This window comes from Ctenopharyngodon idella, chromosome 7 (genome assembly GCF_019924925.1).
Source record: "Ctenopharyngodon idella isolate HZGC_01 chromosome 7, HZGC01, whole genome shotgun sequence".
Lineage (NCBI taxonomy): Eukaryota > Metazoa > Chordata > Actinopteri > Cypriniformes > Xenocyprididae > Ctenopharyngodon > Ctenopharyngodon idella.
Genome location: NC_067226.1, coordinates 27,764,100 through 27,778,716, shown reverse-complemented (window position 1 = coordinate 27,778,716; position 14,617 = coordinate 27,764,100). Strand labels below are relative to the sequence as shown.

Sequence of the window (14,617 nt, the reverse complement as noted above, 5' to 3'; positions counted from 1 at the left end):
TGGTTTAGACTGAGATTTGGAAAAAAGTGAGAGCAGGTTTTTGAGGTTGTCATTGGTTTAGGATTGTTTTTACACTTTGTGCCAGAATATGAATATAGAGACAGCAATGAAATACAAATATGGATGAGTACAAACATAAACACTCACCAGTGACCCACAGTGGCTGTGTGCTGCTGTTGTGTGTGTAATAGGCTGGTCGTCCTCTCTCTGCTCTGCACGTATAAACTCCTGTGTGCTGTAGAGCAGCAGGACTGAGAGTGTAAGATCCTCCAGCTCCTCTGCTGCTGTCTGACAGATGATCATGATCTCTGAACCAGCTGAACGTCCAGCCTGTAGAGGAGCCTGAAACCTCACAGATCAGAGTCACTGATTCTCCTTCAGTCAGCCACGGCTGTGGAGACACTCGCACTGCTGCCTGAGCTTCATCTGAACAAAACATCATGAGTTACAGAGCCATAGAGAAACTGATGGAGAAGCTGATCACAACAAACACAAACTCACCTGATACAGTCAGTGTAACAGCATCACTGCGCTGAGAGATCTGAGTGTCTATCTGTCCTGTACAGGTGTATTTACCACTGTGAAAGTATTTAACACTGCTGATGTTCAACTCTTGTGTTGAGCACAGACTGACAGCATCTCTGTGTTTCCATTTATTGACTCCACTGGTGCAGCACTCTTGTTTTGTACATCGATTGGCAGAGTTTATATTCAAGTTGTTGGTTCCATTTATTTCCCATCTGTATGTCCACTCAGTGTCTCCTCCCCACGTTATCTCACATCTAAGAGTGACTGTTTCTCCTCTGAACACTCGTTCATCAGCTCGTACCGTCAGCACAGCTTTAGGACTCTCTGTACAAACAGATTATTACATTTATTTGAAGTTTTAGATAGTCTGTAAATATTGTCTCTGATCTGTATGTTGAATCACACAGTTTTCTCTCTCTCACCTGTAACATTGACCCACAGTGCATCACTGTAGTTTGTGTAATAAACTGGTTTCCCTCTTCCAGCTCTACACCAGTACTGCCCTCCATCAGACACTGAATCAATCTTCAGTCTGTAGGGGTTTGTTTCTCTCTTCTCTGTCTCAGGGTTCAGTGTGTGTTTGTACCAGTAAAAGTCCCAGTATCCAGTGGACGGATCCATGCGACAGGTCAAAGTCACTGTGTTTCCTGTCAGTGCAGCTCCTGCAGGATCTGATGTGAGTTCAGGCTTTGGCTTTAGACCTGCAGGAGAACAAGAACAGATTCAGATCCTCAAGAGTCAGAGTTCACCTGTGTTTGACAAATCATTGAGTATTTGTCTGCAACAGTGGATACAGAAGAAAATAAGTGTTGAAAAATATGTATTTTACATGAGCATTACACAGATCTATTTAAATTCAGATTAATTATTTAAAGATCTAGTTTGCTTGTAGTTTGTGTTGATTAAATGAAATGTTTGCAATTATTAATATAACTAACTACAAACAGTGATATTCATATCCAGTCTACATGTATGTGTCATGGTTTAACTGTAACAATAATGTAAACAAAGATGCGTGACGCAAAAAGACGATGAAATAACATTAAATAAACACCGGAAACTATAAATCAGTTCACACTAGAATGTAACATAAACACAAGACCAGGAACTAAGGAGCCGTTTACACGACACCGTTTTCAATAAGAAACTAAAAACTTTTTATGTTTTGGCCGTTCATTTACACGACAACGCAAACTTGAAAACGCGATTCAAAGTGCAAGTTTCTGAAAATGATACTGTTATCGTCTCTGTGTAAACTACAAAAACATGAATTTGTGAAAATGGTGATGTCATGCGCATGTGTATTATATGATCAGTCTGTAGGCGTATAGACATTGCCAACTACTGGCCTGTGTGGGATTACACATTTAAGATCTGTTTAAGATCTGCTGATACATCCTGACATAACTTCACATGAAAAACTAAGGTGGGCATTCAAGGTGAACACAATCTGTTTACTGATTAGATTAAATATAGTTTCCAGTGAGGGGATTCTGCAAGTCTCTGATCTTCCTACTGAGAGCCAAACTATGTATGAATGTTAACATAGTCTTAGTTCTCGTGACCAGCTGCTGTTTATACCATTTGGGGGTCACAGTCAGGGGTAATTTCCTGTATTGTCTTTAGGTGCTTTTGTTTTAGTGGTCACTACTAAGGCTGTGTGTAAGGTCAACACCTTTAAGGATTGCCCACTGAATGCCTATAAAATACAATGCACAACCCTTAGTCAGACTTGACGACTGCAGAGACCAACAGCATGTTCTCAATAAAGAATCCTGCTGAAGATACACTGAGTCTCCTGGTCTTCACTTCTGAGTTTCTACACCTGGTAATAATAATACAGCATTTCTAGTTGTTTTCACGGATCTGAAACGTTGAATTTGCAATGATCAACTTTGACTCCAGGTCTTCATTCATCATATCTGGCCTTTTGGGTCTTTAACTGTAAAATTCTCCTACAATAGTAACAGTTCTGTAAGCTCAAACCTGCTCGGGAGCAGCTTATTTCATGTAAACAGGATTATACCGCATCTTTTTAAGCGGAGGTTTTTAAAGTCTGTCTCAGCCACTGCTACTTTCTTACAAGCGCACTCTAATGTGAACCAGGGACATTAATAATGATTTAAAAATAAATTTGCAAATAATATTATAATGTTGCGTAGTCTATCATCATATACACTGTAAAAAAAAAAAAAAAACAATATATATATATATATATATGGAAAATAACTGATTTTTTTAGAGTCATTTTCTTTTATTTTAAATTATACTCAAAACTCTGTAAAATTACAATCAATATCTGTAAATTAACAACTCGACTGTTATTTTAAGTATTATGACATTAATGAAAAATTACAGTAATTCACTTTTTTTTACAAAAAATGTACTGTATTTTTTTGTTTTCTTAAATTACAAACAAATGTATGTAAAATTAAAAAAAATAATCAGTAATTAAACTGTAACAAAACAGTTAAATGATAAAACGGTCAAATGAAGGTAAATTAAATTGAATTAAAGTAAAAAATCCTAATTTAAATAAACTGAAATACACTGTTATTTTACAGGTATTTCCTGAATTATTATAATCAAAATACCTTCACTTTAAAAAAAATATCATAAAAAATAGTCAATGACTGGCAGCAGCGGCTGCCAAACAAAAACCATAAAATTAAAGTAAAATATCCTAATTTAAATAAAGTGCAAAAAACTTTAACATAAATTGTCTTTAAATTAGAAAAAAATACTGTTATTTTACAGGTATTTCCTGATTTGATTTAAATGACTGGCAGCAACAAGATCTCTCAAGATCCTTAACCTTTTCATGTTAGTTTTTCTCTGACAGCTTTAACTGTTTGTTTCTAATGCATGTTTGTTATAGCAAAAAGTGCAGGTGAATCTCTGATCAGATGATTTTGGCTGCTTATTGATGATATAGTTATCATAAAGTGGCCTGATTCAGTGATATCACAATGTCAAATTTCTGCATATATTAACTGTTAATTTCATATGATTTTTTGTAACCTTGAAACACTGTGGAATCAAAATATGATAACCTGGTATTCTGATTTTAAGTCATTATGCAGAGAATGTTTTCAGCCAGAGCACAGAGCTTTAGTAGCTTGTTTTGTGACGTTCAGAGTTGATCTGAATTTTTTTTTTATTATCACCATTGTTGAGATTCATACGCTGATTCTTGATGTCTGTGTGAGTCTGCATGAACTTAAAACATTTTCTGCATAATGATTTAATAAAATTGTTTATAGTATCACAGCACTACAATAGTATTGGCATGTGAAATTAACAACTAATATTAAGTGGTGTTACGGATTACGGTGGTCAGTGGCCCCAAGACTGCTCTTTGTGTGAGGCCCCCCTTAATCATTATGCTTTACTGGAAAAATGTATTTAGCGCCATACATGGTCCACACGCAAATAGTAAGGTTAACTGGCATACACACACACATTGAGACAGCCAATACTACAGTGTTTCTTCTACATTCCTTTAACTGGTGGACCACCACAGTAAGAAAATTACCACCACACCACATAGGTAAAATGGGAAACTGAAAATCATAATAAATCATATAATAAACCAATATATAATACATGGCCTAATCAGCGCTCAAGCGCACGCATAAAACTTGCCACAGCGCACCGACAAACGTAATGATTATGTGTGTCTAGTGAAAAAACAGCAAGGAGACTTTCTAAACATTTTAATAATTTATTGTTAATGTTTTCTGTTTTCAGCTGCAAAGATGAAGACTACGATGCTGATTCGTCATATCCGCAGTAGTGGACGCAATGCAGGTTTCATACAGATAACATAATCTGAGAATATATATTTTCCATTTGAATTGGTTTGACATTTCAAGCTTTCTAGATATATTTCTCATGTCTGTGAGGGAAGTACGGTTCATGTTTGTTACGTGCTCAAGATCACAGAGACGACAGAATGCACATCCTGGTTGTTTTCATTTTACAAATGCACAAAGTTTTCTGTTATTGTGAGTTTACAGAAATAAAAGTAGACCCTTTACAGTTTTCTTATCTGTATGACCAAAATGACGAAGCGCCCATGGTGGAATAGTAGGAGCTGAGGGAGCTCCTTTCAGAGTCTGTTCCCGCCCCGATTGTAAAGCCAAATGTGATTGGTTGTAGAGAGAGTACCATTGTTTAAGAACCCTATACTTCCTTTCTAAGCCAACGAGACCACCACTTGACATTTGATATTCAGCAGTGTTTTGATCTGCCTGCATCGACACCCTTGTATGAGAACTGAACTGAGCTGGATGATGACATCACTGTTTACTCCAGTGCTGATATAGATAAATTAACTAAAATAATAACTATTGATTCTTACAACAGAATGAATCAATACTGAATTTACTTAAGCTGGACAATGACACCATTTTCTTTAAGAGCTGCTGTGCAGCCAAAAATTCTATACCAGTTATCACTGTAAAGCTGCTTTGACACAATCTGCATTGTAAAGCGCTATAGAAATAAAGGTGACTTGACCAGACCATAGATATAATGAACGTGACCGCCCACAATTGTAAAGCAAAACGTGATTGGTTGTAGCGAGAGTGTGCTGCGATTGGCCAGCGCAATGTGGCCATTATCTGATTGGCTGAAGTAGTCGGTGGGTGGAGTCGACCTATTTGTCGATTTGTCTGCGGTCCTGACACCAGAAATGTTTCAAAATCCACAAATGCGTGCAGAGATCCACAAATGCACAGAAAGCAATTCACAAATGCGCAGAAAGCGATTCAGAAATAAATGCAGGCAGAGTTGTGCATCATATTTGTGAATATGTTTTTTTATTAGCAAATCTCATTTTATATATTTGTTAATTTAATACATTTTTGTGAAACTCCTAACATATATTTGTGGATCTCATTCTATTCATTTGTGCATACGATTATTTTTTGTGAATCTCTTTACATTTATTTGTGGATCATAATCTATTTATCTGGAATAATGGAACGATTTTATCTCCATAATGCTAGAACGGTTTTAAGAATCCACAAATGCATGCAGAGATCCACAAATGTGCAGAAACTGATTTACAAATGTACAGGTGGTGATTCATAAATGAATGCCAGGCAGAATTGTGCTTGTGACATAAAAACATATTTGTAAATGTTTTTTATTAGCAAATCTCGTTTTATTTATTTGTGAATTTAACTCATTTTTGTGAAATTCCTGACATATATTTGTGGATCTCATTCTATTTATTTGTGCATATGGTTATTTATTTGTGAATCTCTTTACATTTATTTGTGGATCATAATCTATTTATCTGGAATTTTGGAACGATTCTATCTCCATAATATCAGAACCACGAGGGGATGTACACGAACTAGAGGTGTCTGATAGAGAAGAATATTAGTTCGGAAAAATTGTCTCCTGGATTTCTGATTAAAGGCGCACACGGTATGTTTGTTTATTTTTTTGGATTTCATCTATTAATTCGCAAGTTAATGTGCTTTGTGTGTTGATACTATTTTAATAAGCTACAAACTTGTAAACTGTGAAATGGACAGAAATACACTCACACATTATGTATCTAAATATAATTTTATTTGTTTCAGTTTTACACGGTGTCATGATGTAAAGATGTCAAGATGTCGAACGATATCCAAAGGGTGTCACGATGTTCAAATGGTGTCGAAATAAGGCCAAGATGGCGTAATGCTGACTTTTGCAAAGACATTAAACGTTCAGACATCAGTTGAAGCGTGATTCTTTTAATCAAAAGAAAACCTTCAGGAGCCGTTACAATTCAATCCTGAGATTGCGTAGAGATGAAGGATAGTTCCACCTCCTTATCAAGGAGCTGCGGGATTATCCCGAGCGATTCAAAATTTACTTCAGTGTGTTAGTGGCTCAGTTTGATGCTTTGCTAGCAATACTGGCACAATCTGTTGTTATATTACGTCTTTTTTGTATTGCGCACTTTGTTTGTTATACAGTGCTTTGTGCTCCTAGACGAAGTGGATCAACTTGTCAGACACCATTCTGAATTTTGGCGTTTGCTTGTACGGTGGCTCTGAATTGTCAAAAAACGCAGAAAATTGAACCCGATACTTTTTTTTTTTTTTTTGTATGACGGATGAAAGTTACGGAGGCAGTGTGTAAAGGTGATTGACACAAAAAAAAAAAAAAAAAAAAAAAAAAAAATGTGAAAGAGAAGTTACTCACGAGACTTGACGTATGACAGCCAGCTGTCTGTGTGCATGTGCTTCAGATAAGTGCGCTCAGAAAACGATCCATTAGAAGTTTAAACTGATACAGCTTTAAAACGCATCAACATAATAAACTTTAATGATGAAAGAAGAACTATGCTATTCGTGAGAGTGATCGCGATACAGATGATAATCAAAACCAAGCAGATGTCTTGTTAGTATTTGGCAGAGTATCCGATTAAAGGATTAGTTCACTTCTGAAAGAAAATTTGCTGATAATTTACTCACCCCCATGTCATCCAAGATGTTCATGTCTTTCTTTCGTCAGTAGAAAAGAAATTAAGGTTTTTGATGAAAATATTCCAGGATTATTCTCCTTATAGTGGACTTCAATGGCCTCCAAACGGTTGAAGGTCAAAATGACAGTTTCAGTGCCGCTTCAAAGGGCTTTAAACGATACCAGACTAGGAATAAGGGTCTTATCTAGCGAAACGATCGGTCATTTTCGAAAAAAATACAACTGCATATGCTCTATATAAACAAACGTTCGCCTTCTAAGTGCCTCCACCAAAACCGCATTTCTGTATTCTTCAAAAAGCTTACACTGTATGTCCTACGCCTTCCCTATTCAACTTACGGAATGAACGCAGCGACAGTTAAATTTTTTCCGTAACATGAACATCTTGGATGACATGGGGGTGAGTAAATTATCAGGAAAAGTTTATTTGAAAGTGGACTAATCCTTTAAGGCAGGAACTGTGATCGTGGAGAAGGGGCGGGGCACATCAGCTCATTTGGATATAAAGGCACATGCCTATTGTTGACTGTAGTCAGAAATGGGTATTTGCAACATTTATAAATGATCTGTGAAGTGTTTTAAGCTGAAACTTCACAGACATATTCTGGGCACACAAGAGACTTAAATTACATCTTGTAGAAATGGGCATAATAGGTGCCCTTAAATAATTAAGAATCTAAACCTCTGTTAATTCTCAAAAAGAACCTCTGTAGATGTGTGACAGAAAGTCAATCTGGTTAGTAATAAGTGAAGCTGTTAATGCTGGAATGTAATTTGTTGTTCTTGTGTTTCTGCTCGTCTCTTTTTTTCTGCTGTTGTTTCTCTTTCCTTCAGTGATTCTGCTTAATAACATCAGCTGTCTACAATAATGGTCAATCATCACCTAATTGAATTACTTAATTATCTCATTAACTATAACACTGCTTCAGTGTTATTTTAACTGTATTGTGGACATTTGTACACTGAGCAGTGTTAATTTAACACTGGGGATTTTTTGTACATGTGAGTTTATGAGAATAATGATGTTCAACTCACCCTTCACAGAGAGAGAAACAGAGCTTGATTGTGATGAAACTGATCTTCCTTCTATGTGTCCTTTACACCGGTACTGACCCTGATCAGACTTAACAGCTTCAACAATACTGAGAGTGTCTCTGTTTACAGTGTAACGCTCAGACGTCTGTAACTTTGAACTGTCTTTATTCCACTCATATCTCCAGTTACTGTGATCAGAGTTTATCACACACTTCAGATTGACTGTCTCTCCAGTGAATACAGATCTGTCTGGTGTCACAGTCAGTGTAGGTGTGGGTAAATCTGTGAAAAAAGACGAAAACATAAAGTGACTCGAAAAGTAGAATTTAAAAGAATCATATTTTGTAAATGTGTCACAAAACTATACAGTTTATACACTGTTATATCATATTTCATAGTATTTGTTTTGTTTTGCTGTTTATTAGTTTTGTCATGTCAGTTGTTTTGAGGAAGCTCTGGCTCTGTTACATCCTCAGACAAACACCTCAGACTCGCCATAGAAAGCAGAATGAAGCTCCTGGTGAAGGAGAGATGAAGACCTCCAACTACAACTTCATATGAGGAGCAACTGAATCTGAATCATGTAAAATAAAGACGTTATGTTACATTGTGATGTAATGGTGTTTTCTGGAAGGGACTACAGAACAAAGTATTTTTATCAGCTGAAAGGCAGAATACAAATGTTTTTATTAAGTTAGACATTATATAACAGCTTCAGCTTGTGTTTTAGTGTAACATGACCCACATTGTCCCACACAAACTTAGTAATCATCCCACATTTGGTTTGTTTGATGGTGGTCACCCTACCCTCATGCTGTTACACACCCGTAAGACCTTCGTTAATCTTCGGAACGCAAATTAAGATATTAATATTATAAAGCGACGAGAATATTTTTGGTTCGCCAAAAAAACAAAATAACGACTTATATAGTGATGGCCGATTTCAAAACACTGCTTCATTAAGCTTCGGAGCATCATGAATCAGCATGTTGAATCATGATTCGGATCGCGTGTCAAACCGCCAAACTGCTGAAATCACGTGATTTTGGCGCTCCGAACCGCTGATTCGACACGCTGATTCATAACGCTCCGAAGCTTAATGAAGCAGTGTTTTGAAATCGGCCATCACTCTATAATTCATTATTTTGTTGTTTTGGGGCACCAAAAATATTCTCATTGCTTTATAATATTAATATTGAACCACTGTACTCACATGAACTGATTTAAATATGTTTTTAGTACATTAATGGATCTTGAGAGAGGAAATGTCATTGCTGGCTATGCAGGCCTCACGGAGCCATCGGATTTAAACAAAAATATCTCAATTTGAGTTCTGTTCATATATGTCATTTGTAATTCAGGATAAATGCTATTGAATTAAATTCAAGCCTGTTAATAAATTCATTTAAAATACACACAGTTTTTCATCTAAATTCCAAAGTGTGTGCTGTTGGTGATAATATTCCAGCGACGGAAAAAAAAAAAAAAGTCACAGAAAAAAGTTTTTTGTTTTAAGTCACAGAACTATAGCAGAAAACATGTTATTTAAAAAAACGAAAAACAAAACAAAACAAAAAAACAAACAATGTTATTATCCAATTAAATAATCGCCTATGGTATGGTTCCCCACACAATTTTTTTCAGTATATATATATATATATATATATATATATATATATATAATGTTCACACACAATCACACGTAACGCTGATTGGCACACTGCAAAAATGGTAACCTAAATAATGTGCTTCATGTGGTTACATCTCAAATTAATTGATTGTACAGAAATAAAAATGTTATTTAACATTTAAAAATCATTAAATTACACCAACAAATAAACTATGTTTGGGATGAGGTAAATAGCTCTTTTACCTAACAATTGCAGCAAGGTGAACACCTGGTTATTGCTCTGTCACAGGACATAGATGTGAGTTTGCGGGACACATGTAAGAGATATATTTTTACTACAATTATACTATGTAAATATTTATTTAGATTATTTGGAAAGCCTGTTTGCCGTTGTTGGATTATAGCATGTTTTAAATAGCTAATAAGCTTTGTTAATTTTGGTTAAAGTGAATTTATCAACATGCTTGAATTTAATTCAATAGCATTTATCCTGAATTACAAATCACATAAATATATGAATAGAAATGTTCTTTTTGGTCCAAGTAACAAGACACACCCTGTGAAATTGAGATTGAACACTGTATGATTTTTAAATAAATTTATTTAAATTTTGAATATCAAACTCAGTCAAAACAACTGCAACATGTTCCTTTAGGGGGCAGTAATACCGCTCAGTCTTTAGGAGGCTTTAGAAGTTGTAATAAACACTTGTTTATTTTCAATGAGTTTATGTCTTTCTTTGAATATCAATAGCACCTTGTGCTACAGTTCTGTGAATAAAACCAACCTTAAACTGCTCTTCTAGGAGCCAGCAACAACACACAGCCTCTATATTTGAAAAATTAGTCTATATGTATTTTATACAAATTTATTATCACATCTGAATCTCAATAGCATTGTTTTTGCATCACTTATGATAGTAAAACCAACTGAAAGCAGTTTTTTTAATAGATCACACTATATGAATTTGGGATTGAAATATATTTTTACTCAATGTAAAACTTCTATTTCTTAATAACATTACTATTACCACTACTTTTATTCTTTCTAATATGTAACATTTACAGTGTTTTTACCACGTGAGTGTGTGTGTATGTTTCAAAGCTTTGTGTGCACAGTTTAATTGTCTTTTTTTAAGAGTAAAGCATATGGATGGAAAAATTGAGCATTTTTCCTCTTCGTTTTGTGCTTTGTAGACGGTCCCTATCTGCTATTTTACATCACAAAATGTATAGGTTTCTAATACAGCAAAGCAGATTAAACACATAAACTACATTGTGTGTTCTCTTCTACATTTTAAAACAATTCGAACACAACTTGTTTTTTGTACTTATACTGAATCGTTATTGATCTATTGAAGTGTTTTCGAAGCTGAATCTCTGACGAATCTCGAACGTCCAACGTCAAACCAACTTTATATCGGTTCTATCTTTCTATTATTTGATGTTATTGTTCAGTGTCATTTACACACCCTCATGCTTTCCCAGATGTATGACTTTCTTTCTTCAGATGAACACAAACAAAACATTTTCTAGAAAATATTTAACCTCTGAATCCGTTTGTATGAATTACCATTGTGTTTACTTTGTGTGGTTTTTGAAGCATCAACTACTGTCCCGTACACTTGCATTACATAAGCTCACAGAAATGATTTATGAAAATCTTTCTTAGTGTTCATCCAAAGAAAGACAGAAATTCATATACACCTGGGACAGCATAAGGGTGTGTAAATGATGAGCAAATTTTCATGTTTGGGTGAAGTATCCCTTTAATCTTTCTCACACACAACATGGGTACCTTCGACCACAGTATAATTTAGTTTTTAAATGTACTGCTCTGTATTTTTTTCTATTTTGCAGGTGTTCATGGAGTTTAACAGGATTGTGGGAAAGAACCTCAAGCAGGAATTCTGTGAAAACATTGATCGACACAGTCTTCATCTAATTGATATATTTCGATCTAAGAGAGGGAATGTTGGACAGCTGTTGACACCGCTTTCACAACAAACCAGGGTTAGTCCATATCCATTATACACTGCATTGTTGCATTGTTTTTTTGTTTTGTTTTTTACAGTAATGAAAACGTCACAATAAGTGATACTGTATTGGTTGTCCAATACAATCAAAATTGTGTTTTATTGGTTCAGCTTTCTTGTAGATCATTTCTTGTTATTCTAGCTATGTAACTTTGTTTTTTATTTTATTACCCAACAGACTCAAGAGCCAACTGTTATTTCATCACTGGTGCTCAGAGGGATCCCTCTGAATGTCTTTGGTGACAACCCCATGAACTTCTTCAAACCATGCTTTGTAAGTAACTTATTTTCTCAAAGGACCATGACAACATAATCCTTTAACTGATAGTCCTTGTGTTTGATAAAATGTGTGGATAGAGCTTAAAGGGTTAGTTCACCCAAAAATGAAATTTCTGTCATTAATTACTCACCTCATGTCCTCCCAAACCCGTAAGACCTTCATTCATCTTCGGAACACAAATTAAGGTATTTTTGGTGAAATCCGAGGGTTTCTGAACCAGACGGCAACGTCATTGCACCTTTTGATGTCCAGAAAGGTATTAAAGACATTGTTAAAATAGTCCACTTGACAGTGATTCACTATGTCAACTGCGCAGGAGACTGACATAGAAGAGAAGAAATTGTTGAATAAAGTCATTATTTTTGTTTTGCTTGTGCACACAAAAAGTATTCTGGTCGCTTGATAACATTAAAGTTGAACCACTGCAGGCACGTTGACTATTTTAACAATGTCTTTAATACCTTTCTGGACCTAAAAAGGTGCAATGACGTTGCTGCCTATGTTTGGATCAGATACCCTCGTATTTCATCAAAAATATCTTAATTTGTGTTCCGAAGATGAACAACGGTCTTACGGGTTTGGAACGACATGAGGGTGAGTAATTAATGACAGAAATTAAATTTTTGGTTAACTAACCCTTTAAACCATTGAAACTTGGTCTTTCTAACCTCCTTCTGACATTGTCATTTACTCACCCTCATGTCTTTCCAAACCCATAAGACTTTTGTTCATCTTAAGAACACAATTTAAGGTATCTATAATAAAACTGGAGACATTTCTGTCCCTCCATTAAAAATGTCATAAAGGCAACATAAATCCATATGAATCATTTTTTTTTTGTTTTTTTTTTGTTTGTTTTTTGTTTTATATATATATATATATATATATATATACAGTGGCAAGAAAAAGTATGTGAACCACTTGCAGAATCTGTGAAAATGTTAATAATTTTAACAAAATAAGGGAGATAATACAATATGCATGTTATTTTTTATTTAGTACATAAAAGATGTTTACATATAATCCACAAGACAAAAAAAAAATAGCTGAATTTATTAAAATAACCCATTCATAAGTTTGTGAACCATTGATTCTTAATACTGTGTGTGGTTACCTGGATGATCTACGACTGTTTTTTTGTTTTGTGATGTTTGTTCACGAGTCCCTTGTCTGTTCTGAGCAGTTAAATTGAGCTCTGTTCTTCAGAAAAAAATCTCCAGGTCTTGCAGATTCTTCAGTTTTCCAGCATTTTTTGCATATTTTTGCAGTGACTGAATGAATTTAAGATCCGTCTTTTCACACTGAGGACAACTGAGGGACTCAAACACAACTTTTAAAAAAGGTTCAAACATTCACTGATGCTCCAGAAAAAACATGATGCATTAAGAGCCGGGGGTGAAAACATTTGGAATTTGAAGATCAAGGTAAATTGTATTTAATTTGTCTTCTGGGAAACATGTAAGTATTTTCTGTTGCTTCCGAAGGGCAGTACTAAATGAAAAAAAAAAAATGATATTCAAGCGAAATAAGAAAAATTTGGACCTCTTCATCCTGTTCAAAAGTTTTCACCCCCTGACTCTTAATGCATCGTGTTTCCTTCTGGAGCATCAGTGAATGTTTGAACCTTTCTTAATAGTTGTGTTTGAGTCCCACAGTTGTCCTCCATGTGAAAAGATGGATCTCAAAATCATTCAGTCACTGTTGTAAAGGGTTCAAATATGCAAAAGATGGTGGAAAACTGAAGAATTTTTGGGACCTGAAGATTTTTTTTGAAGAACAGAGCTCAGTTTAACTGCTCAGAATAAACAAGGGACTCATGAACAACCATCACAAAACAAAAAAACAGTCGTAGATCATCCAGGTAAAAATCAATGGTTCACAAACTTTTGAACTGGGTCATTTTAATAAATTCAGCTATTTTTTTGTCTTATGGATTATATGTGAACATCTTTTATGTAAAATATCTTACTCAGGACAGTACTAAATAAAAAATAACATGCATTTTGTATTATCTCCCTTATTTTGTTAAAATTTTGCACATTTTCACAGATTCTGGTTCACATACTTTTTCTTGCCACTGTGTATATATATATATATATATATATATATATATATATATATATATATATATATATATATATATATATATATATATATATATATGTGTATATATATATATATATATATATATATATATATATATATATATATATATCAGTGGGTACAGAAAGTATTCAGACCCCCTTAAATTTTTCACTCTTTGTTATATTGCAGCCATTTGCTAAAATCATTTAAGTTAATTTTTTTTCCTCATTAATGTACACACAGCACCCCATATTGACAGAAAAACACAGAATTGTTGACATTTTTGCAGATTTATTAAAAAAGAAAAACTGAAATATCACATGGTCCTAAGTATTCAGACCCTTTGCTCAGTATTTAGTAGAAGCACCCTTTTGATCTAATACAGCCATGAGTCTTTTTGGGAAAGATGCAACAAGTTTTTCACACCTGGATTTGGGGATCCTCTGCCATTCCTCCTTGCAGATCCTCTCCAGTTCTGTCAGGTTGGATGGTAAACGTTGGTGGACAGCCATTTCTAGGTCTCTCCAGAGATGCT

At 34.8% G+C, this 14,617-nt stretch overlaps 2 protein-coding genes across 2 annotated transcripts in view; one reads left to right on the top strand and one right to left on the bottom strand.

Moving 5' to 3' along the window:
- LOC127515292 (Fc receptor-like protein 5) overlaps positions 1-14,617 on the top strand; it is a 487,356-nt gene that overhangs the window by 414,632 nt on the left and 58,107 nt on the right. The gene's annotated exons all lie outside the window — the stretch shown is intronic.
- Positions 1-14,617, bottom strand: part of LOC127515290 (Fc receptor-like protein 5) — a 241,516-nt gene that overhangs the window by 222,369 nt on the left and 4,530 nt on the right. Inside the window, exon 3 of the mRNA XM_051898773.1 lies at positions 8,053-8,334. Coding sequence (XP_051754733.1) covers positions 8,053-8,334 — 282 coding nt within the window. The remainder of the gene's footprint in view (positions 1-8,052; positions 8,335-14,617) is intronic.